At 42.7% G+C, this 25,364-nt stretch overlaps 1 protein-coding gene and 1 long non-coding RNA gene across 6 annotated transcripts; one reads left to right on the top strand and one right to left on the bottom strand.

Annotated features, from left to right (window-relative positions):
- Positions 1-4,003: 4,003 nt before the first annotated feature.
- LOC103639381 (anaphase-promoting complex subunit 6) lies at positions 4,004-23,933 on the top strand. Of its 5 annotated transcripts, none has more exons than XR_004852814.1 (20): positions 4,004-4,422; positions 5,626-5,760; positions 5,847-5,920; positions 6,204-6,243; positions 8,406-8,451; positions 8,835-8,914; positions 9,012-9,187; positions 9,268-9,393; positions 9,740-9,814; positions 10,679-10,804; positions 11,199-11,268; positions 11,945-12,027; positions 12,928-12,998; positions 13,076-13,154; positions 13,329-13,384; positions 14,752-18,054; positions 19,387-19,500; positions 21,814-21,913; positions 23,183-23,218; positions 23,519-23,933. XR_004852814.1 is itself a non-coding variant. In XM_008662133.2 (16 exons), the coding sequence occupies exons 1-16, from the start codon at positions 4,069-4,071 to the stop codon at positions 23,651-23,653; spliced, it is 1,770 nt and encodes a 589-aa protein (XP_008660355.1). In that variant the 5' UTR covers positions 4,004-4,068; the 3' UTR covers positions 23,654-23,933. The 5 variants fall into 5 exon arrangements, 2 of the variants coding, with proteins under 2 accessions (XP_008660355.1, XP_008660356.1); XR_004852815.1 differs by having other exon boundaries at positions 13,329-14,835; positions 14,918-18,054; XR_004852816.1 differs by lacking the exons at positions 12,928-12,998; positions 13,076-13,154 and having other exon boundaries at positions 13,329-14,835; positions 14,918-18,054.
- LOC103639383 (uncharacterized) lies at positions 16,388-19,380 on the bottom strand. Its single transcript, XR_002264997.2, has 3 exons — positions 18,201-19,380; positions 16,519-18,026; positions 16,388-16,436 (listed from the first exon to the last, which is right to left on the bottom strand). It is a non-coding gene; the product is annotated as an uncharacterized lncRNA (long non-coding RNA).
- Positions 23,934-25,364: the final 1,431 nt, after the last annotated feature.

Here is a 25,364-nt window from a genome sequence, read left to right as displayed (position 1 = left end):
CATAACGATGGTCGCACATCATTGACAAACATCTCAAACACCATTACTATAGGTAAAGGTTATTACATGCGTGTCGATTAACGTTTGAAACGTAGTATGTAGGGGAACACTAATACACAAGGTTATATTGTAGCTGATGAAAATGGATCGAAATCGCTTGGTCCAAATGTCGATGCTAAGGAATGTAAGAGGCAAAGGGAAAGGGAAAGATATGCCGCGATACCATTGAACAAAAAACGAGAAAAGTAGAAAGCGTCGTGAAGTAAGCCAACGAAATAAAGGACCTCCTATACAGCTAGAGGCATCTAGAGGTGATGAAAAAGTTAAATTCCTAATTGTTATTATACCTACATGTACCTTATACAAAGTTGACGTGTATTTGAAAGTCGCCTAGAGGGGGGAGGTGAATAGGGCGAAACTGAAAATCTCAAAAATAATCACAACTACAAGCCGGGTTAGCGTTAGAAATATAATAGAGTCCGCGAGAGAGGGCGCAAAACAAATCGCAAGCGAATAATGAAGTGAGACACGCGGATTTGTTTTACCGAGGTTCGGTTCTCTCAAACCTACTCCCCGTTGAGGAGGCCACAAAGACCGGGTCTCTTTCAACCCTTCCCTCTCTCAAACGGTCCCTCGGACCGAGTGAGCTTCTCTTTCTCAAATTACTTGGGAATCAAACTTCCCGCAAGGACCACCACACAATTGGTGTCTCTTGCCTCAATTACAAGTGAGTGTTTGATCACAAGAAAGAATGCCAAAGAAAAAGAAGCGATCCAAGCGCAAGAGCTCAAATGAACACTACAAATCACTCTCTCTAGTCACTAGGGCTTTGTGTGGAGTTGGGAGAGGATTTAATCCTTTTTGGTGTGCTTTGTAATGAATGCTAGCTCTTGTATAGTGGTTGGAAGCTGGAAAACTTGGATGCAGTGAATGGTGGGGTGGTTGGGGTATTTATAGCCCCAACCACCAAACTTGACCGTTGGTGGAGCTGTCTGACGTATGGTGCACCGGACAGTCCGGTGCACACCGGACATGTCCGGTGCGACAGCCACGTCACCAAATAGCCGTTGGATCGACCGTTGGGGTTCTGTCTTCTGGGCCCGCCTTGATGTCCGGTGCACACCGGACATGAACTGTAGATTGTCCGGTGCGCCTGCTCCCGCGTGCCTGATGACTGCGCGCTTCTGGCGCGCATTAAATGTGCCTGCAGGTGACCGTTGGCGCGAAGTAGCCGTTGCCCCGAGGTTGCACCGGACAGTCCGGTGTACACCGGACATGTCCGGTGAATTATAGCGGAGCAGCCTTTGCGAATTCCTGAGACTGGCGAGTTCCTGAGCCGCGACTCAAATGAGCACCGGACACTGTCCGGTGTACACCGGATAGTCCGGTGAATTTTAGTGCGCTGGCTCTGGAAATTTCCCGAGGGCAACGAGTTTGAGCTGAAGTCCTCTAGTGCACCGGACACTGTCCGGTGGCGCACCAGACAGTCTGGTGCGCCAGACCAGAGGAGCCTTTGGTTCTTCTTTTGCCCTTTTGTTGAACCCAACACTTGGTCTTTTTATTGGCTAAGTGTGAACCTTTTGCACCTGTATAACTTATACACTAGAGTAAACTAGTTAGTCTAATATTTGTGTTGGGCAATTCAACCACCAAAATTATTTAGGGACTAGGTGTAAGCCTAATTCCCTTTCAGTATTCTTTTGTATATGGGTGATATACAAAGAAGACATTAATATGAAGACATGTGAGACGATTAACTTTGAAATAAGTGGAGATGTCCATCTTGGTTCAGGTACATGATCATTGTAACAATTATTTTAATAGATCCTCTTGTGGATTAGTGAATATCTATTATTCTTATTTTTGGTTTTCATTGTGTTTCACAGTTAGTCTTTGGGATGGCTGTAGCACAATTGATTTCACAAACTTTGCAACACAAGGTATTGTGGGTATACCAATCACAATTGTTTCACCCATCGTTTTCTTCGTACCACCTTCTCAACAGTTTAAATTTTTTCTATGATAAACATTGTATAAAACATAGTTGTCCAAACATTATTCTATAGGTTTAATACCAACTACCTCGTTCTATAAGGTATGGCCATGTGGGTGAATGACAAACGAATGAAATTTGTTGGGGGTGAGTGTAGTACGTTCGTTTTATGTTCAAAACATACATTCCAGCTATCTCGTTCTACAAGATAATATGTTTTTTCTCTTATGTCTTTGTCTGTAGGATGCAAAGATTCTTCGAAGGAACTTTGTGATTGATCTGTTAAGTTATGAGGACAATTCGTGCTGATATGTCATCCCTGCAAACATACAACAGAGACTTATCGATATCGCTAAAAAGGATTAGCTGATTAGTGTACAGTTGTCGACATATTTGTGTGATATTGATAATGTTTTCCACACGTATTTTGCATATTATAGTGATGTTTGTCGTTCTGTATCAATGTTTCATACAAATCTTTTACTTCCGTCGCAACGCACGGGCACATATCTATAACAATATAACACACATATGTATATAAGTTATCGTGTTATTATACGGTTCTGTTGCAACGCACGGGCACTCACCTAGTATATTATATAAAGAGTAAAGATATAAAGTATTGATAATAAAATAATTGGTGGAGAGTAACCAAAACAAACACATTGAGACTGGCCGCAGTGCTTGCGACACCGTGCCCCCTCCCCTTGCGTAGGGGGGCCTCTAAGCCCGCAGCGGCCGACACTAAAGAGCCCCTACGCGCTACGGCCGTAGGGGAGGGCACACACGTCCCCCAGATCAAGGGAATCACTGTAGCGCCCTTGCACAGTGCTCCCCTATTTAATAGTTGACAATAAATAGTAATAAAAGATAAATAGTGTTAGATAATGATATTTTATAGTTATAATGAGGTATAGGGGGATAATATAGGGGAATAGCTGCGGGAGATGAAAAAATAAGGAGTAAAATGTTAATTATATGACGCAAAAAAGTGATATAAGGAGAAAAATTTAGAGGAAACTGATGCGGATAGCGTGACCACATGTGGTGAGTGGTGACCGGTGTGAGTGGTGACCCACACTTAGAGCAACTCCAGTAGTTCTCTAAAAAATAGCTTGCTAAAATCATGTTTAGCAAGTTGCTAAATAGCTATTGGAAGTAAAAAATAACTTAATCTCCAATAGTTGCTCATATTTAGGAAGTAGTTCGATTTTGAATCTAGCTTTAGCGGCCCTGTCCCTATGAGATCTGCCTGATAATAAGGTTGAGAGCAGAGGATATGAGGGCGGAAGAAAAAAGGTCGGTCGATATGAATTATGGATGAGTGGTGGTCCGGTGATGCAACCTATGAGAAAGTTAGGTTCGACGGTGAAGGAGAAACTTGCGTCATACGTGTTTGACCTAGCTACCTCATTATGCTAGAAAATGAAAAAAGAGTGTGTTATAACTGGCTATCTCACTGTATGGGAAAGGTAAAAATAATCACGCTAGTGTGAAGAAATTGACGTCAACTGTATTTAGGGAGTTCCTACCGAGTTGCTAAATGTGGAGAGTAAATAGAGTTGAATAGCAACTAAGTAAATTTAGCAAGTCTATTTAGAGAACCATTGGAGAAGCATTTTTCTGTTTACTTCTTAAATTTAAGATTTAGAGAGTTATTTAGGTAGTGTTTGGTTGAGGAGCCAAGTAGAACGGAGTCGTTCCATCCCTGATTCTAGGAACGGAGCCGCTCTATTCTGTGTTTGGTAATCTGGAACGGAGCGGTTCTGTTTTTTGTTTGGTTGCAGAGTGAATGGAACGGAGCGTGACTGTGAGAGCGGGATTGGAACGGAGCGGCTCCGTTCCATTGATTTTTTGGAGCGGAATGGTTCCGGATCTGAGGAGAATATTCCCTAATTGGAGCCATTCCGTTCTAGTTACTTTGTAACCAAACAACAACAAAACTGGGATAGAACCGTTCCGTTCTACTTGGCTCTTCAACCAAACACTACCTTAGAGAACCATTGGAGTTGCTCTTACCAGACATGCACTGCTGCTTCTTTTGCCTTCGAAACCATCCCGAACCCTAAATTCGAATGCGGAACTCAAATTTCGGTTTCCCTCGCGTCCTGCCCACATCGTCCGCATCCGCCGAGCCTAGCCCCAAGCGGAGGAGAATAGGAGAGGCCACCGATCCGCCGCCGGAGATGAGGGAGGAGGCACTGGAGCGGCTGCGCGGGGTGGTGCGGGACAGCGCCGGTAAGCACCTCTACACGTCGGCCATCTTCCTCGCTGACAAGGTGGCTGCGGCCACGGGGGATCCTGGCGACGTCTACATGCTCGCGCAGGCACTCTTTCTCGGCCGCCAATTCCGCCGCGCGCTCCACCTCCTCAACAATTCTCGTCTGCTCCGCGACCTCCGGTTCAGATTCCTCGCCGCCAAGTGCCTCGTAAGGCTGCTGAGAACCCCACCCCCACCCCCCGGCGCCGTTTCATCCCTTCGCGCACGTCGCATGCGTGTCAATGTGGGGGCCGCGTTCTGCTCCTCGCTGTTTGGATCGCGGGGAGATTACCAGCAGCTCTCAACATGTCGACATTTCGTCAGGCGTTCTGGGCTAATACTTTGGCTGAACACCTTGCTGGGCTGCTGGCATTTCAGCTGATTGTTAAAAATACTGAGATTCGCTTGATTCTATTTCGGGTGATGTTTTTTGGGCGTATTTGTGCATTTGCTCAGATACATGGCGCCCCTAGTGCCATCAAATTCGTTTTGGGCCTGTAGTGGAAAGCTTCTAGATGTCCACACGGTGCCTTGATTAATGTTTTTTCACTAAATAAATTGATTGTGTTCTTGGGGTGTTTGGTATGGCTCTGCTCCACTCTAGATTAGTTTTACTCTGGATGGACTGGTTTTGCTCGGGAGTCTTGATTGTTTTCTTATAGTCGGTGGTAGTGCTGGGAAAATACCTTCAAGTAGTCAAACTCCGTATTTAGTTTGATTTTTAAAGATTTCTGAGCAGCAAAAGAGGTACTCCAAAAATTTGTACCCTAAGGGAGTGTTTGGGATGGCTCCAGTGTGAAACTGTAGTTTATAATATCAATTTAAATAGTTCTAAAATATTTTTAATCTAAATAATAAACAAAATATCTTCTAAATGTTTATAGCTCCAGCTCCACGATTTTCTGGAGCATCTAATGACCTGCTCCACCAACAATACCAAATTTTTTGGAGTTGGAGCTGTCCCAAATATGGCCTAAATTTAGAGTTAGAGTATTTGGCTGGCTCTGTCTAGCTCTACCTTGGAATTTTACTCTAGAGCCATGCCAAATATCCCCTTTGTAGTCTTTTTTGATCAGTCTCCTGCTACTTGGAGCTACTTAGTGCAATGTTAGGATTTCTTAGAGGGAAAATGGTCAGTAGTGCACATGTTTCTGATGTATTTCTACTAATCCTGGAAATTAAAGCAAACAAAAGAGCAAGTGGGCATATAAGATGGTGTGACATGATTTACATAAATGTGTTTGTCATATATGGATTTTTAGCTGAAGGTCTCAGTTTTCCGTTTCTAGGAAAGTCTAGATTGTTAACTTAGCGTGAGCTTCGGGCTTCTGCTACAACTTCAACTTCACAGTTTTGTTTCTTTGTTTATTAGGAGGAGTTGAAAGAGTGGCATCAGTGTTTGTTGATGCTTGGGGATGCAAAAGTGGATGAGCATGGAAATGTCCTTGATCATGATGTTGGCAGTGATATATATTTTGACAAGGACGCTGAAGATCATGAGATCAATGTGTGATGATGCCCCTTCCCTCCCTGAACACCTTCCCCTTTCTGGTTGTTGGATGATTGCTTACTACTATAATACTTGCTTGCCAGATCAAATCAGCTCTATGTTTCTTACGTGGCAAGGCGTATGAAGCACTGGATAACCGTGATCTTGCTCGCCAATGGTAAAACTAAGTAGCTTCGTTTGCTTTTCTTTTGGTTAAAATTGGTTGTGTATTTCAAAATAGTACCATTACCATCAATATATTCAATTAGTTTTTGTGCACTTTTGCTAAAATATTTTTCCCTGTACACTTTAAAGTTGAATTAGTTCTACTTTATCCCTTCAAGTTTCTATCCTTAGTTTAGAGTTATATAGTAAAATAAAGTTGAAAGTTTGGTTATGCTTCTTCTTATTAGTCTTGTGTTGTACCTGATCTATATGATTTTCTTCCTTCTTGGTCTCAGGTACAAGGCAGCTGTTAAAGCCGATCCTCTGTGTTATGAGGTGAGAAGAACAGTGACTCAATGACAGTACTATTTTTTTATGATGAAAAAGAACATGCAGTATCATGTTATTATTATTGTAATATATAATTCCATGTGTACAGTGCACACACCTTACATAATATCTGAATTGTTTTATGTGTTTCTTATTTTATTTGACCCGTATATTTCTCACTTAGGTAGTCTGAATTCTATGACATGCTGAGTCTGACACTCATGATGCACATGCTGCTTCTGTTAAAGTTAAATGATACTTACATTGTTATTAAGGCGGTACGGCGATGTAAGGCGATCGACCCCCTTTTTACCTTTTAGGCGGTAAAGTGTATGGCGAGGCGATGCCTTAATTATATAGTAATAGTAATATAGAAGATTAGGCCAAATATTATTTATATAACATTAATTCAAAATTAATAAATAAGCTAGCAAAACTATAAATCCTAGTAGGCCCATTTTAGCCTAGTAGAGGAGAGAAATAGGAAAAATGAAAGAAGCTTACAACAAGTCAGCCCAATGGCCCAACCAATCCAGGCCAACACCAGTTTTAGGTTAAACTCAGTCTCCACTCTCCAGCCGTAGCATCTCTTCCCCTCCCCACAGTCACAGTTCTCCCTCCCCCCGCAACCACAGCTCTCTCCCCCCGCAGCTCCTCTCTCCTTCCTCTGATTGACTGGCCGGTGTTGCGCGCCGCCGCCACAGCCCCATGCGCGCCGCTGCTGCAGCGCCCTCTGTTTTGCTCTCGCTTTACTCTCTCGGTAACGTGACAGGAAACCTTACATGGCGAGGCTCGCCTTATTGCTTAAACATCACTTTACCATCAATACTTAAATACCTGATGCCTAACCTTTGAATATTGTGGACAGGTGTCTTGTAAGTTATAACTATAGTGCTATTACTTGTAGTGTCAAATGAACAATGTGTCACACCCTGTTTACTACTTTTGTTTCCGCAAATTCTGAAAATTGAAATGAGTTCATAGCATTCTATAAAAAACTTAGTTTTTCTCATTGTTATTAAAACGTCGTTTAAGCGTCGTTTAAACGATAAAACATGATTAGACTGTAGAATGTCTCTGGGCGTTTTAGCAAAATCACGTAGAACGTCTGTTTTCACGTTTAAACGTCGCTTAAATGTTGTTTTCTCGTTTTTGGACGTTCTGGGCCCGTTTAGGACGTTCTATACACGTTGTTGGGCCTTTCCCAGGCCAAAAAAAAAACCTAGGACACGACTTATTTCTCCTGGCTCCCTGTGCTGCTGCTAGCGCCTCAACCCTCTTCTCTAGCTCTTGCTAGCGCTGCTGCCCGCCTCCATCCTCTCCTCCAGGTCCCTCTAGCACCACCCGACTCCCTCCAGCACCGCCGCCGACTCCTCTCCTCCACCAGCGCCGCCGCCCGCCCACATCCACCTCCAGTGGCATGCCTGCCGCCCTGGACCTGTTCCAGCGTCCAACGCCGCCGACCTCCGTCCTCTCCTCTGCCCCTCCTCCCTCCTCCAGCAGTCCAGCGCCGCCAAGACAGCCCTCCCTCCTCCATCCTGAAGCAGCCGGTGTGGCGATGCTCAGTCATCAAGTTTCAGACTTTCAGTCATCAAGTTTGTCTTTGCTTACCACCCTCATTCCGGGCCTCCCTGCTAGTTAGCTAGCACTGTGGTAGTTCTTGTTAGTTTTTAGACATGGATGGATTTCTGTATGCCTGCTATTGGCCGCCGTAGGGCCCCCTAGTTTGTTTCTTGTATCTGTTCCTCTTCTTTAATATATTATCGCGCAGTTCTCCTGCGCTTTCGAGAAAAAAAAGTTTTAGGTTGTAACTTGCATGTTGGATGATGGTTACTGATCATAGATACAAGTTGTAACTTGCATGTTGCATAGTTACATAGACATATGTAGTTGAACTTGATCTGTTTTATTTTATGCTATTTGTTTTGTGATCTCAAGTACTCAACTTATGTATGAACATATTATATCCTGTCATTTTATGTGAAGTCTGAAAAGACGTTTAAATGTTAAAAAGGTGGTTCATAACGTTTTACCACTTTAATAACCATGGCTTTTCTTGTATATTTGGCAATTGCAATTCTTGTTGACGGTCTTTTGAGTTGATATAATGCTGCATGATATTCTAACTTTGTAGGCTCCTAAATACAATTCATTTATATATGTTTCAGGCTATTGAATGTCTTGTTGATAATTATATGTTGACATGTGAGGAAGGTAATATTCAAATTGGCTTTTGCTTGTCTTGAGGCTTTCTTATATCTTGAATGAGTTTTAAGTGTCACATCACTTATAAAGTTAGAAGCACATTCGTTCCCAATATGATCTACCGGTCATATAGATTGTTTGGTTAACCTATGCATCTGGAATTCTGGATCATGTTTTAAGCAGTGAACTTAACTGGAAATGGCTAGACATCCTACTACAAGCTTGATCGGATTGATTAATCTGATTGGCAAGTGTATCTGTTGAGGGTATTTCTGTAAAATACATAAGTTCTATTTTCTTCATTTAAATAATTCTTAGAACATGTTTTACTTGGAACCTCCTGTAGTTTTGAGCATTATAGAGACTAAGATGGTGCTATGGTATTTTTTCAGAAGTTGAGTTATTGTCCTCTCTGCAATTCGGTGAAGAAGATGGGTGGCTATCAGCATTCTATTCATGTTTGGTCACGAAGGTACTTGAATTAATATCTGAACTTTTACACATGCAAAAGCCGAAAGTATAATGGTACTTGCTTCCTTTTTGCTGATTGTTTCTCTTTTGCCTTTAAGCATGAAAAAGAATATTTAGTTGAAGCAAAATTCAAGGAACTTGAGCAAGAAGCTTGTAGTATTTCGTCCTCGAGTTCTGGTGAAACAATGAAAAATAACATTGATGTTTTGGTTTGCAAAGCTGAATACTACCACCAGAGTGGAGAGTACCAAAAATGTTTTAAACTCACATCCTCGTAAGTTGGTAGCATTCATTACTATTTCCCTTTTTATTTACTTGCAAATGTTTATCACATATGTTGCAATTTTATCTCAGGTTACTTGAGAGAGACCCTTTCCATTTAAAGTGCACATTAGTTCATTTGGCAACTGCAATGGAGCTTGGTCATTGCAATGATCTTTATCTTTTGGCATGCAACTTAGTGAAGGATTATCCTCAAAAGTGAGTATGGATCTTAATCATTGGTTGATTACTTAATTCATTATTTTATCTCCATTATCTAATATGATCAGTATTCTGACTTAATTTTCGACAAAAGTTGTTGGTGTTCCCTCTGACTGAAAAGTTTACCTGATTCTATAAAAAGACTATTCCTGCTAGATTCCCTGATTCAGTGATTCCTCACTTCATTTGCATGCCAATAATTTGAGATATAGTAAGGCTTGGTTGTACTGTGCACTATATGCAACATTCCATTGCATGAACTGGGAAGAAGTTTTTTGTCCTTATAGTTTGCGGTCAATCATGCTCATTGCATGATTCTAATTTCTACTCGTTCCATTTGCAGAGCTCTTTCATGGTTTGCTGTTGGTTGCTATTACTACTGTATCAAGAAGTATGATCAAGCGCGAAGATACTTCGGGTGATCATCTTGTCCTCTTTAAGTGTTACAATTCACTACATTATCATTTGCATTTCTAGCTTCATTATTCTACCATTTTTTCTCCGTTGGATAAAATCTTCTTAGCCCGGAAACTCTGACAATACTTGTATGCTGTCATGGTAATTACTATTTTTTTGTCAAACTTGTACTGTTATCTTTTTTGAGCCAGTGGTTGGCTTGGATGACATGCAATTACAGGTTGTGAAAAAACTATGACTTCGAAAGTATTGTGTAACCTTGCTTCCCAAGCAATTCTGCATTTAATAATTTTGACGCCATGCTATGGTTAACAGGATGTTATTTAGCAGTAGTAAGCATGTGTTAACTTGACTACTTGAGTGAACTCCTGGTTTCCTACCATGCTTGCTCTCGAAGTTGTTATCTTCAATTGGATTAGACACCATGCTTATTTAAGAGAACATGCACGCATGCGCTTCAAAACATGCCACACCATATTTTTTTTGTTATACTATCTGTCCATATAAAAATGTAAACAAAATGTAAGACACAGACTTTATAAGTTTGGAGGAAGTACTATTTTACTATTTCCCCTTGAACCTGCGGGAAAGCTCTTGTGGCAATCATGTAGAATTGTAGTTTCAAACATGTAAACAAAAACAGCCAACATTTTATCCCAAAGTTATGTATCAACTAACTCTAACCAATATGAATTATATGCTGAGCGCTGTTCTAAGATATGTACCTCTATGAATAAGGTCTCACTTGAATTTTGTTTCTGTGAAACTTTTATGTTTCACTGGAACGTGGAATGATTCTAAATTTCTAATTGATAAAACTTGGTAGGTACTGTGGTTTTCTATACATTAATCTGTTTTCTTTCAGCAAAGCTACAGGTTTAGATGGGGCATTTCCTCCTGCTTGGATTGGTACAGGCATTGCCTATGCTGCTCAAGAGGAGGGTGACCAAGCAATGGCTGCGTTTCGGACGGCAGCTCGGTTATTTCCTGGGTGAGTAATCCATTTCATTTATTTTTCTTGATTTCTTGAAGATATAAAGTGGTTGTTGATGCCAACTTAATTTTCATGGCTTTTGGCTAGAAAAAAGCTCCGTATGTTTACTGAATGATGACACATTTATCTTTAATTCTGAACTTTTTGTGCCGGAACTTTGTCTGTTATACTTCAGAATTTCAGATGTTTTCGGGAAGATACCTTTGGCGTTGCTTTTCTGAAAGTTTGACGAGCTCCTTTAATGTAGCTATCTCACAGTAAAAAAATGGATTTATGCCTGTTCTCTAATTTAGTGTATAAAATTCTTTCAAATGTTCTGTTGTGGCATAATTATCTATATGGTTCTTGTCTTCAAGCTATCATCTAATTATTCCCAATAATGCATTTTCAGATGCCATCTGCCAACTTTATACATGGGCATGCAGTATGTGCGAATGCACAATTTCAAACTTGCAGAGCAGGTAATATTAATTGACAACTGCTTATTGGTTCTGATTTTCCTGTGAGGAACTTCATTTTCATTGAGGAATTGTGACTAGAGCCAATCTATCTTTCTTTGTCACATCCCCCTCATTTACCTCAGTAATACAGATTTTCGGCCAAAGACAGGTTTGAAAATGGCATTTGTTGTTGTCCAAATGCATCTTGCAAATGAGCAGCCTGGCAATTGCGATGTAGAAATCAACATGTTTCTTTTGGTATTTGTTTATCTCCTTCCAGGGGAGTGCTGTTTACTGTATCTCATAATGAGAGGCTTGCTAACTTGTATCATGTGGTCACCTTACCTAGTATTTATCATTGGTGAACTTCCATATCTGAGAATATTTTAAACACATTGCATATGTTTGTGAATCATGATACACAAACCAGCTCTAGTTCTGCACTTTGGCTCTTCTGAATTTTAGCTGGAGCTTGGTTTTTTATCCAAATGAGCCAAATCTGAGCTGGATTCTCATGTTGTTTAACTATCTGAGTGCTTAAACTGCAATCAAGTTTCGCTTGCTAACAGCTCCATTGTTTAAGTATTCTTGCATCTACAGACTGTAGAACTATTCATGACGAGTTACCTAAGCTTGTTGCATTGCAGAATTTTTTTTTCTCACTTGGTGTTGATACAAACCGTTTTTTGTGATGTAGTTCTTCACACAAGCAAAATCCATCTGCCCATCTGATCCACTTATTCACAATGAGTTGGGGGTCGTTGCATATAATATGAAGGAGTAAGGCATTTCTTTGTTCTACTTTTGGTTCTAGATGCTTTGCTTTCACAAACATTCTTAGGCCCTGTTTGGTTAGACGGACTAATCTTTAGTCCCTGGTTTTTAGTCCCGTTTAGTCTCTATTTTGCCAAACGGAATGACTAAAGTAGGGACTGATTGACTTTAGTCTCTAGTCCCTCACATGGGTGCTAAAAGAGACTAAAGAGCAACATTTACTCCAATTACCTTTGTCTAGAAAACTAGCGTGAAACAAGAAAAGGGGTATTTCGGTCTTTATGTGTTGCATTTAATGTATTTAAAATTTTCTTAGTCCCTACAACCAAACAGGGTAGGGAACCAAATGGTAAAGTTTAGTCCCTGGACTAAACTTTAGTCCTATGATTAACGGAACCAAACAGGGCTTTCCTTACTATACTAGTTCCTCTACAAGTTCCATTTTGTTGGAAGGATAAAATTAGATGTCCGTTGATTAGATTGGAGGCTGCAATGTATAGGCATAAGCCTAGGGTTACGTAGCCGACACAACCAACTAATAGGCCTCATGGGCCCAGCTTTAGGCCCATACATATAGCCCCTGTTTGGTTCAGCTTCTGGGCGGCTTCTGGTCGCCAGAAGCAGAAGCTAGAGCCAAACGGGTAGATTCTCGCGCCGCTTCTCCGCGACGCGCTTGCGCACGAAGCCGCCCGGCCACGGAACGCTAGAAGCGCCCGTCAGTTGGCTTCAGTTCGAAGCCGCGCCCACTTCGCTAGGGTTCTAGCCCACACGCAATGCTCCTCCGCCGCCGCGAACCCATCGCGCCGCCGCCGGTCCGTCTCCTTCCCGCATCGTGGTAGGTACGGGCGACCTCCTCCGCGCCGGTGTGTGTTCTCCTACGCCGCGTCTCATTCTCGTCTTCCCTAGGGTTCGCGCTCCGAGGACGCAACCTCATCCCCGTCGCGAAGGAACCTCCCCCCCCGTCGTCGTCGTCGCAGGTACGACCTCTCTCCATCCGGACCCTCTCATTCACCACCGCCGCCGCGGTCGTTCCTTGACCCTTTACTGTCGCTAGGGTTGCCGCACCCACACCGGCGCCGCTGCTCCGTCGTGAAGCTTCCTCTGCTCCCCCCGTCGCGTCGTCATCTGCGCAGGTACGGTGTTGCTCGACTCGATCCCGACCCTCGGCGCCCCCTCCGGTCGTGTAGCTAGGGTTCGTCCTGCCCTGTTTATTCAGTACACGGCCGCCTGATCTGCAGTTAATTCAGTACATCAAAAAGGGTATGGATGGAAGTAGTACCTAATTGTTTCTCCAATGTTGCTTGCAGATTTCCTTATCAACTCGGGGTCTTCGTCTTCGGTTCCAATTTCCAGTGCAACCAAGGTATTCTCATACTCAATTTGTTGCGCAGTTTACTGTCAACATGGGCTCAACCAATTACTGTTTAAGGTTTACTAGGGATGGCATTGCTCTGTTGCATCAATATTATTTGTTCAGGGATTAGTTCTTAGTTTGTTTGTCAGAACCTGTATGGTCAGGGTTCAGTTCATACTTTTGTTTGTTACTAGTTGTATGTTAGTTGCTTCAACCAACATTTGTCCCTTGTCGGCAATTCATGTCAATACATGGAAGTTAGTAGATTGTCCCCTTGTCTAGTACACTAACCAACCTAAATCCACATCAGATGGATTCAGCAGACTCCATAGCCGGCAAGGCAATTGGAAGGATGCAAGAGATTGCGGACAAGATTTTTTCCGTAGCTCGGGAAACAATCCGTCCAGGACGCGGGTTGACCTCCTTTGACGCTACCAAACTTCGTGTAGCATTGGAGGACATTGCTTGCATGATGGAGCAAGATTCTCTGGTGTTCCAAGAGTATTTGGACAAGGTCAACAACGTAACCCACCAGCCCGACAGCAACTACGAACCCTCAGACTTGTCCTCACCACCCCCTGGTGAAGACAACCTTAGTCCAGACTGGGACTTTGCCGAGCACTTCGAAAGGTTTTGGGGTATTGAATATGACTCCGATCAGATGCCTTCCTTTAGTGACAATGAGGTTTAAGTTAGAACTTGGTTAAGCCTGTTGTTTGTGTGCATGCAGATGTGTGACCCTGCTGCACACACATATGATCATGACACGGATGACAGAGATGGACAATTGCTTGTTGCCCTATATGCTGTAGACATTTGGGGCAGGCCTTCCAGTGAGGTTTCTAGAAGAACAATGGTTGAAACAGGTATTCAATGGGTTGAGCGAACTTTGGAGAATAGTAACGACTGCTTTGACATGTTTCGCATGCGACATACTGTTTTTAGACGATTGCATGATACGTTGGTGGAAAGTTATGGTCTGCTTCCAAGCCGTGGTGTCGGTACTATGGAAGCTCTAGGTATTTTCTTGTGGGCATGTGGGGGTCCACAATCATTTAGACAGATAAGGAATAAGTTTGGTCACTCCTTGGAAACTATTAGTCGCAAGTATAGTGAAGTACTTAATGCACTATATAAGATGTCATCTGACGTAATCAAGCCCAAAGACCCAAATTTCATAGAGATTCATCCTCGTTTGCGAGAGGGGAGATTTTGGCCCCACTTCAAGGATTGCATATGAGCAATTGATGGTACTCACTTTCCAGCGTCTGTCCCGGCCTCGGAGCAAGCCAAATATATTGGTCGGCATGGTTACGCATCACAGAATGTAATGGCCGTTTGTGACTTCGATATGAGGTTCACATTTGTTGTCACAGGTTGGCCAGGTTCAGTACATGACACTAGAGTATTACAAGATACTTTGATAACTTATGTAGACTGGTTCCCCCATCCACCGGAAGGTAAATAAGTATGTTGTACTTTTGTATCATACGATATTCATTTATGTCTTAAGTATTAAACTTTATATTTCTGTTTGTGCAGGTAAATACTATCTTGTGGATTCAGGTTATCCAAATAGAAAGGGGTACCTTGCACCTTATAAGGGTCAGAAGTACCACATTTCAGAATGGCAAAATGCGAGGCAACCTATTGGGAGCAAAGAAGTATTCAACTATGCACACTCGTCGCTACGCAATGTTATAGAGCGATCTTTTGGTGTGCTTAAAATGAAGTGGAGAATTCTGTTAAGTCTCCCTTCATTTTCGCTTAAGAAACAATCCAAGATAATTATTGCATGTATGACATTGCATAACTTCATTAGAGACAGTGCTCTACACGATAGAGACTTTGATCAACTAGGACCTAATAGCCTTGGTCATGATGTATCTGTAGGTGAGAGTAGTAGTAGCACATCTGATGAGTTAGACATGAGTGCATTTCAAGATGGAATTGCTAATGCATTAGTGTCGTAGTTAAATATGTAAATGTAACAGTAGTTATGTTGTAATGAACTCCACTAATTATATGTAATGACCTTTTGTTGGTTCGGTGTTAATGTGTATAGTTTGTTCAAACAGAATCTGTGTATCCAAACACCTAGATTCTAACGAACAACTTTTCTGCACAGCTGACGAACCAAACACCTAAATTCTAACCACCAGCTTTTCCCAACAGCCAGCTTTTCCCCACAACCAGCTTTTCAGAAAAGCTATTTAGAAAAAAGCCGAACCAAACACGCCCAAAAGCTTTTCTTTTGCAGGCATATTTCATGGTTTCTAGAGCTCTGTATGGTACATCAAGTTTTTTTACTTTCAGATAATAAGATATATGTAAAATGTGTTAGACTGTATTAGCTCTATCTATGGGCGTGTTTGGTTCGACTTTTTTCTGAATAGCTTTTCTGAAAAGCTGGCTGTGGGGAAAAAGCTGGTGGTTAGAATTTAGATGTTTGGTTCGCCAGCTGTGCAGAAAAGCTGTTCGTTAGAATCTAGGTGTTTGGATACACAGATTCTCAGATTGCAGATTCTGTTTGAACAAACTATACACATTAACACCGAACCAACAAAAGGTCATTGCATATAATTAGTGGAGTTCATTACAACATAACTACCATTACATTTACATATTTAACTACGACACTAATTTATTAGCAATTCCATCTCGAAATGCACTCATGTCTAACTCATCAGATGTGCTACTACTACTCTCACCTACAGATACATCATGACCAAGGCTATTAGGTCCTAGTTGATCAAAGTCTCTATCGTGTAGAGCACTGTCTCTAATGAAGTATGCAATGTCATACATGCAATAATTATCTTGGATTGTTTCTTAAGCGAAAATGAAGGGAGACTTAACAGAATTCTCCACTTCATTTTAAGCACACCAAAAGATCGCTCTATAACATTGCGTAGCGACGAGTGTGCATAGTTGAATACTTCTTTGCTCCCAATAGGTTGCCTCGCATTTTGCCATTCTGAAATGTGGTACTTCTGACCCTTATAAGGTGCAAGGTACCCCTTTCTATTTGGATAACCTGAATCCACAAGATAGTATTTACCTGCACAAACAGAAATATAAAGTTTAATACTTAAGACATAAATGAATATCGTATGATACAAAAGTACAACATACTTATTTACCTTCCGGTGGATGGGGGAACCAGTCTACATAAGTTATCAAAGTATCTTGTAATACTCTAGTGTCATGTACTGAACCTGGCCAACCTGTGACAACAAATGTGAACCTCATATCGAAGTCACAAACGGCCATTACATTCTGTGATGCGTAACCATGCCGACCAATATATTTGGCTTGCTCCGAGGCCGGGACAGACGCTGGAAAGTGAGTACCATCAATTGCTCCTATGCAATCCTTGAAGTGGGGCCAAAATCTCCCCTCTCGCAAACGAGGATGAATCTCTATGAAATTTGGGTCTTTGGGCTTGATTACGTCAGATGACATCTTATATAGTGCATTAAGTACTTCACTATACTTGCGACTAATAGTTTCCAAGGAGTGACCAAACTTATTCCTTATCTGTCTAAATGATTGTGGACCCCCACATGCCCACAAGAAAAATACCTAGAGCTTCCATAGTACCGACACCACGGCTTGGAAGCAGACCATAACTTTCCACCAACGTATCATGCAATCGTCTAAAAACAGTATGTCGCATGCGAAACATGTCAAAGCAGTCGTTACTATTCCCCAAAGTTCGCTCAACCCATTGAATACCTGTTTCAACCATTGTTCTTCTAGAAACCTCACTGGAAGGCCTGCCCCAAATGTCTACAGCATATAGGGCAACAAGCAATTGTCCATCTCTGTCATCCGTGTCATGATCATATGTGTGTGCAGCAGGGTCACACATCTGCATGCACACAAACAACAGGCTTAACCAAGTTCTAACTTAAACCTCATTGTCACTAAAGGAAGGCATCTGATCGGAGTCATATTCAATACCCCAAAACCTTTCGAAGTGCTCGGCAAAGTCCCAGTCTGGACTAAGGTTGTCTTCACCAGGGGGTGGTGAGGACAAGTCTGAGGGTTCGTAGTTGCTGTCAGGCTGGTGGGTTACGTTGTTGACCTTGTCCAAATACTCTTGGAACACCAGAGAATCTTGCTCCATCATGCAAGCAATGTCCTCCAATGCTACACGAAGTTTGGTAGCGTCAAAGGAGGTCAACCCGCGTCCTGGACGGATTGTTTCCCGAGCTACGGAAAAAACCTTGTCCGCAATCTCTTGCATCCTTCCAATTGCCTTGTCGGCTATGGAGTCTGCTGAATCCATCTGATGTGGATTTAGGTTGGTTAGTGTACTAGACAAGGGGACAATCTACTAACTTCCATGTATTGACATGAATTGCCGACAAGGGACAAATGTTGGTTGAAGCAACTAACATACAGCTAGTAACAAACAAAAGTATGAACTGAACCCTGACCATACAGGTTCTGACAAACAAACTAAGAACTAATCCCTGAACAAATAATACTGATGCAACAGAGCAATGCCATCCCTAGTAAACCTTAAACAGTAATTGGTTGAGCCCATGTTGACAGTAAACTGCGCAACAAATTGAGTATGAGAATACCTTGGTTGCACTGGAAATTGGAACCGAAGACGAAGACCCCGAGTTGATAAGGAAATCTGCAGGCAACATTGGAGAAACAATTAGGTACTACTTCCATCCATACCCTTTTTGATGTACTGAATTAACTGCAGATCAGGCGGCCGTGTACTGAATAAACAGGGCAGGACGAACCCTAGCTACACGACCGGAGGGGGCGCCGAGGGTCGGGATCGAGTCGAGCAACACCGTACCTGCGCAGATGACGACGCGACGGGGGGAGCAGAGGAAGCTTCACGACGGAGCAGCGGCGCCGGTGTGGGTGCGGCAACCCTAGCGACAGTAAAGGGTCAAGGAACGACCGCGGCGGTGGTGAATGAGAGGGTCCGGATGGAGGAGAGAGGCCGTACCTGCGACGACGACGGGGGGGGGGGGAGAGGTTCCTTCGTGACGGGGATGAGGCTGCGTCCTCGGAGCGCGAACCCTAGGGAAGACGAGAATGAGACGCGGCGTAGGAGAACACACACCGGCGCGGAGGAGGTCGCCTGTACCTACCACGATGCGGGGAGGAGACGGACCGGCGGCGGCGCGATGGGTTCGTGGCGGCAGAGGAGCATTGCGTGTGGGCTAGAACCCTAGCGAAGTGGGTGCGGCTTCGAACTGAAGTCAACTGACGGGCGCTTCTAGCGTTCCGTGGCCGGGCGGCTTCGTGCGCAAGCGCGTCGCGGAGAAGCGGCGCGAGAATCTACCCGTTTGGCTCCAGCTTCTGCTTCTGGCGACCAGAAGCTGAACCAAACAGGGGCTTTATCAGTGCCCACGATATACATACACTTGACTATGTGGTTCTGAAAATTTGAACATAACCTTTAGTAGATATGTGCACTCTTCTACTTTGTGGGGCGTTTGTTGCTTGCACTAGTACAATATAAATTTGCTCACTGATACTTTTTTTTCTCGAACACGCTGGAGAGCTGCGTATCATTATATTAAAAGTAGAAATAAACAATGTCCAAAATAGACCGGGGTACAATTGACGCCTTACGGCGGTCTAAACATAACGAACATAAACTGACTCATTTATAAAGCTCTAGTCCACAACTGAGAGGGAGGACAGCCCCTTGGCCCCAGCAGTCTCCCACAGACGGCACTCGTCCCCAATTTGAATGAGGAAATTAGCAATATTAGGGGAAAGGCCATCAAAGATGCATCTGTTTCGGTGATTCCATAAGACCCAAGCACCTAGCATAATGAGGGAGTTTAGGCTCATTGATACTCAATTCATTTTTCTGCTCAGCGCCGAATTCCTTATGACATTCCTTCCAGTTAGATGTGATAGTTTGCTAAAGAGAATTTCAATTTGATCAATATCCATTGATAAATTTATTTATGTTTTTTTGGCTCTGCAAAAACACTTGATAGAGTTGTTTGTTCAACATTTAGGTACCGAAAGGCAGTTCAGTTGTTTGAGTTAACATTGGACCATACTTCATCCTCTCTGAATGAAATGTGGGAACCAACATTGGTGAATCTTGGGCATGCACTTCGGAAACTCAAGTAATTGATGAATTGTGCCATATTGCTATATTTAGTTTTTACTGAGTTCTTTCTTTCTTTGAACTTCTTTGTTTAATACTAACTCACTATAGACTTGCCTTTGCTGATCAAATAGCCTTCTCAATTGATGAATTTATTTTTTTGTTGACGTGTATAAGTGGATAACCTACCTTCACCCAAAAGAATAGAGAGACGTATCAAATCAAGCCAAACGAAAATTAAAGAGATCACTGCTGGAAGACGGCACACAGTAGGATAGAATTGTGATGGCGATAAATAAACTGCCATTGATCATGATGTGTAGCAAAATAGCTACGAAATAGACTAAGAGGGTATATTTACATCAATGATGATGATGATTAACTCAAATATCAGGACTCAGCTAACCAAAGGAAAAAAGATTGGTCGTGTTGGGACCTGACGCTGGGGCCCAACCACTTGGGAGTAAGTAAGGTGTAAAGCACGATAAAACAGATGTCTCGGGGCTCAAATGTCTTGTCAAGCATGTCCCATCTGCGGACGGGACGATAATATCTATAGGGTAACAAAGGTCCTGGGAACTAAAGTACGTTTATGCCATTGGTTACCTGCTATATCCAATAGACTGTACAACAAGGTAATTACAGAACAATAATGTTTTAGGTACAATTGTACAGAGTTGTGTGCACGCCATGGAGACTGACAGGTGGGCCTGCCTCGCTGGGGGGGCATCGGTCGTCGTGGTCAACCGTGACTTACCCCCGGGCTTTGGGTACTCGAGGACTTCGCCTCAAGGTCTTTGACGCCTTCCCGTTTCCCTTGTGGTCGATGCCGATGGGAAGCAGTTGCCCTTAGGCCTTGCCATGCCTTTGTCTTGGCCTGGACCCATTGCCGAGGTGTTGGAGTGAGGGGGCGTGGGCCAGGGGGCCTTCGACCCCTTCCGGTTTGTCTTCGTCGGGAGAGGTCGAGCCCTCGTTGCCCACCAGGGGCGACCGAGTCCGTGGGATGCCCTCGCTGAACTAAGGGGGCCCTCACCCTTTTGCTGTAGTTTTCGCCCCTGGGGCTTATCTGCACAATGATGGCGCCCTACAACCAGAGGCGGAGTTAGTAATAAACATGCTCGGCCTTCGCCCCAATAGGCTGATCTGACAATTTGTGGACACACACTGCATGGACGAACTATAGTATCTAGAAACAGACTTGGATGGATATTGATGTAGCAGATGCATAAGATGAAGGAAGGAAATGACACAAGAGAGAAATCCACCACATGTGCATAGTCTGCAGGTGAGCATACTAGTCATAGTAGCAGGTGGCAGAAAAAGCAGAGGACCAATGTGCGCACCTTGGCCACTCATGTCCACACTGTATGGTGCAAGGACATATCGCATGGACAGGGATGGGGTTCATGCGAATGGTCGACTGCAACAAGCGGACGGCATGGCGCATGCACATGGATGAGCGATGACTGGGGCTTCCGAGACGAGTGGAGACGAAGCAGATGTCGCGAAGGCGACAGCGAAAGCATGATGTCCTATGGGATAATGGGAGTGACCACGACGCCTGAAATTGGGCACCACAGACAACCATGGGTGCGGACAACGACTCTGCAGGAGTGGATGTGCGCATGAATGGCCACGCGATTTGCGGTACGATGAGCTGGGCCGAAAGCGACATGCTACAGCGGCCGGAGGCGAGGACCTTGCCATGATGGATGGAGACTTGCTGCTGAGTAATTGGATGGTGACTGTTACTCTGGGTGGAGAGGGAAAAAATGAAGATAAATGACACCACCCCTGAGAGGCAGCAGATGCATCCTCTCTGGGGCAGCGTTGGAGACAAGAGTGGTGGCTGATCTAAATCTAGAGCTTTGGTACCATGTTACAAATAAAGAGAGAGATATAGACTCAACTGGATGATAGTATTAAGACCTAAAAGTGACTATATAGAGTACATGAGGGATACAGGAGGGAAACCCTAGACTAGGAGATTACACTAATACCCTTGACAATTGTACCTTAACAATTTTATGCATGAAAATGTCAAATCAGTTTGTTTGATTAAACTATCAAAGTTATGCGGGTATGCAACTATAACTGTTTGCTCGGTCATTATTTTGTATAAATTACAAGAACACATGATGCTTATTTTGTGTCATCACACTCCATTTGAATTTGTAGGATTCTTTGTCTTGGCATTCATTGTAAAGCCGCCGCCAGTCACAATAAAACTTTACTAGTATATGTGTACAATAGTTTTTGTGCTTAGGATATTTTCAGATGGACCTATTTTCATCCCTAATTTCCATGGTTTAACTATTTATTATTTGAACAGGGAATACCAGAAAGCAGTATCATATTATGCAAAGGCACTCACTTTTCCAACCAAAAGTTTGAGTGCATTTGCTGGTCTTGCTTACACTTATCATCTTATGGTATTTTTTCTGATCCTCTCCCATTTACTGTTTCATACAATATTTGTTACTGTTATGTTGTCTTGCCATACTAAAATGTATTTATATAGGCTGGAAGTTGTAGTATGGTGAAGATCATTTAGCTTATGTTGATTTTTGGTCCGTTGATATTCTGCAAAGTTTTAGCCATAAGCCCATAGCCATATGCATCTCAACTCTAAAGTTACAGTGGCAATTATTTGTTAATGGATGATGTGTTGGCGCCGATCTGGGTGCCAATCATTGGGGATGTACCGCCTGGCGGTGCCCTCTGCGGCGGCGGGGACAGCCCGTGGCCCTGGGCCGAACGGTTTGCGACCCGGTAGTAGGAGCGGTGCCTTCCCTGTGTCGCTCCGGACGGTCCTCGCTCTGGGTCGGACGGTCCTTGATGGCGCAGGGTCTTCTTCCTCGCTGCGACCTAGATCTCGCCCCTGGGGGAGAGATCTTTGGGTGCTTCGGGTCGGTAGGCCATTCGGGGCAAGAAATTAAGCGTGTTTAGAGGATGTCCTAAGACGGTGTAGAATCGACTAGGGACAATTGACAAAGAAGATGAGAAGGATGGACCTTGCCTCCAAGATCTTAGGGTCGTCTTGGGGTCGATAGGCCACCCAAGACGGACCTAGACTACATAGAGTCGAATATGAGTGGAGGTGGATATGTGGAAAGTTACAACTAAAGCTACGTTACATCTACTCCTAGGGTAGAAAAGGTAAATAAAGTAGATTAGTTTGATTGGAATGTGTTTGGGGGTTCTCAATCGATCGTACCCTTTCATATATATAAGGGGTGAGGTCTGGATCCGTTTCTAGGCGATAGCCAATAGATCCCTCGTGATTTGATGGATAACCACGCATGAGATAAGGATGATTGCCCGTGTTAATCTGATCGCAGGGCGCGGACCGTCTAGGCCTCAGAGCTGGACTGTCCGCCACTTTTGGTGTTCAACATGATGCTTGAGGTATATCTGTTAACTATGGATGCCGTTGTTTAGAAGTTCTCTTAAAAACAAGAACCACATAATAATTGGGTCATTGTCTTGGTGAAACCTTGCTGATTGTATTGGCTGTTTGTTAAAAAAATGACCTGTGTATACTGAATTAAACAGAAGAAAGTTCAACTAGCATATAAATGAATACTGCTACTGTTGAACATAGAAATGGTTTTTTTATGTCCTAGGTGATTGGTTGGCTGATCTTCATATCTGTCCAGAATTTATCTGAATTTTACGTGAGCTTTCTTTTTGTTATGCAGGATGATTTTGAGGCTGCCATAAATTATTACCATAAGGTGTGTCCTTTTGATCATTTCAATTTTATCAATTCTAGTTTAGCACATTCATAGTACTGTACTGGTTATGCAAAAACAGTACTATTTCAGTGAGATACATCTTTCTTGGAGTTCTCTGTGCTTTGACTTTATTAATACATGCCTGCAAGTCTGCAACCCATACCCCCCAAATTGTCTCTAACCAGACGTGTTGGGTTATGGGGACCATTGGACCAACTCCTCTCTGTTTGTGTCCGTTGCATTCAGCAACAAATGCTTTATTGGCCCGCGGTTTTTTCATGTGTGTAATTTTTTGGTCAGGCTCTATGGTTGAAACCAGACGACCAGTTTTGCACAGACATGCTAACATATGCTCTTGAGTCCATCTGCCAAATCACTGCTCGTAGAAAGCCTGGTCGAGGTTTGCTAACCGCAACAGGTGGTGTCACATGCTAGGGTATTATTTTCCTTACAGACATAGTAGTAGCTAATTATATGTAAATTTGTTGGTGTACAATATGTAATTGCTCAAGTTCATTTCAGTCACTCGAGGCTGATCGTAGTGTAAAGCCAGACATTTTCTGTACCTTTTAATTTATACTAGAAATAGGCAGCGTCCGAGGACGCTTTGTACCAGCCACCTACACTATGGAAAAACTGGGGAGAGACCGGAGTTGCAAGATCAGGTTGTTCAGAGGTATTTTTGCAAATCCTAATAGAAATGCATTTACAGAAATAGAGCATCGTGTCAGACAAGAAATAGGTTAGTGATGCTCAGGAAATTGAAGTTTTCCTCTTCCTGAATATTCATTCTCCTGTGTGTTAGAGTTCAAAAAAAAAAATACAAGCGTCCAGACAGACTTAGGGCCCGTTTGGTTCAGCTTTTTTCTAACCAGCTTTTCTGAGAATCTGGCTGTGGGGAGAATCTAAGTATTATTAGGATTACGTGCTAAGGAAGATAAACTTGTCGATATGACTTAGGATCTAGAAAGTGACGGATTACTACTATTACAACAACTCAACTGATTATGTGTTTATGTTGATTTTGAATGGTTTTTATCTAAACAAATTTTATAAAATCTGCCTAAAAAGTTGAGCGTTTGGTTCAGCTTCTAGCTTCTGGCGGCTAGAAGCCCCCCAGAAGCTGAACCAAATAGGGGCTTAACCACATTATTCCCGTTTCACCAATTGTTCTTAAGAAAGAAGGGGAACAACATGATTCTTAACTGGAGATGGCACCACTGAATTGCCAAATTAAGGCGCTACATCTACTAAAGCCACATTCAGTACTTTTGTAGGGTTGCAACTCATGTCCTATTGGTTCAATTTTTCAAAGCTCGGTTAAATAGGTGACTTTGGAGAAAAGGAGACAACTCACTTTTCGGCCTCTGCATGAAGAACACAAACACAATATGTTGATGTTTTTTATAACTTTCCGGAGTACTGTTCGCTGAAATAAGATGAGAAATAGATCCCTGTCAAAATTACAGTAACTACGATACTAACCACATAATAAGACATAGAAAGCGTAAGTGCATGTAAAGTAGCAAATAGAGATTACATCTTACATTCACCGTAATGCGACATTCTTTCTTTCTTTTTGTTGAGAAGGCCATGCTCATGTCACAGAGGTGAGAAAGCACTTGTTTTCTTTTTAGTTTTTTTTTTACTTTATACTCCTTCTGTTCCAAATTGCAAAAACTATGTATGCAGAAAAGCAGGAATGACTTACATTTTGGAATGAAAACTAACCTATGTTCAGCAATGTGTCTTATTACTCGGATGCACCTGACGCCTTCATAGTTGTATGAAATGAAATCATTACGAAACGTGCATTCCATTTTAGATTTTTTGTTGTTTTTTTGTTGGCAGCTGTAGGAAACGGGTGACGCCTAAGAGGGGGGGGTGAATTAGGACTTCTAAAACTTTTACTAAACTAGGCCACAATTAAATCCCTAGAGCAAAACCTATGCAAATAATCAAAACTAGAATGTGCAAACTAGGTTTTGTCTAAGTGTTGCTATCTCTACCGCAAAGGCTAAGTTTCAATCTACACTAAATAAGTATGACTACAAGATTGAAACTTAAATGCTTAATATAAATGCGGAATGTAAAGAGCTAAGTAGAGAAGCAAACTCTCGTGGATGACGCCGGTATTTTTACCGAG

Source organism: Zea mays, chromosome 9 (assembly GCF_902167145.1).
Source record: "Zea mays cultivar B73 chromosome 9, Zm-B73-REFERENCE-NAM-5.0, whole genome shotgun sequence".
Lineage (NCBI taxonomy): Eukaryota > Viridiplantae > Streptophyta > Magnoliopsida > Poales > Poaceae > Zea > Zea mays.
Note: the sequence above shows the minus strand (reverse complement) of the source record. Positions and strands in the feature narration are given on the sequence as shown.

Coding starts and splice junctions, on each gene's coding strand:
- LOC103639381 (XM_008662133.2), top strand. CDS start 4,069: ATGCGGAACTCAAATTTCGGTTTCCCTCGCGTCCTGCCCACATCGTCC. Junction 8,915..9,011: donor ATTCATGTTTGGTCACGAAG/GTACTTGAATTA, acceptor TTTGCCTTTAAG/CATGAAAAAGAATATTTAGT. Junction 19,501..21,813: donor CATGCACTTCGGAAACTCAA/GTAATTGATGAA, acceptor TTATTTGAACAG/GGAATACCAGAAAGCAGTAT.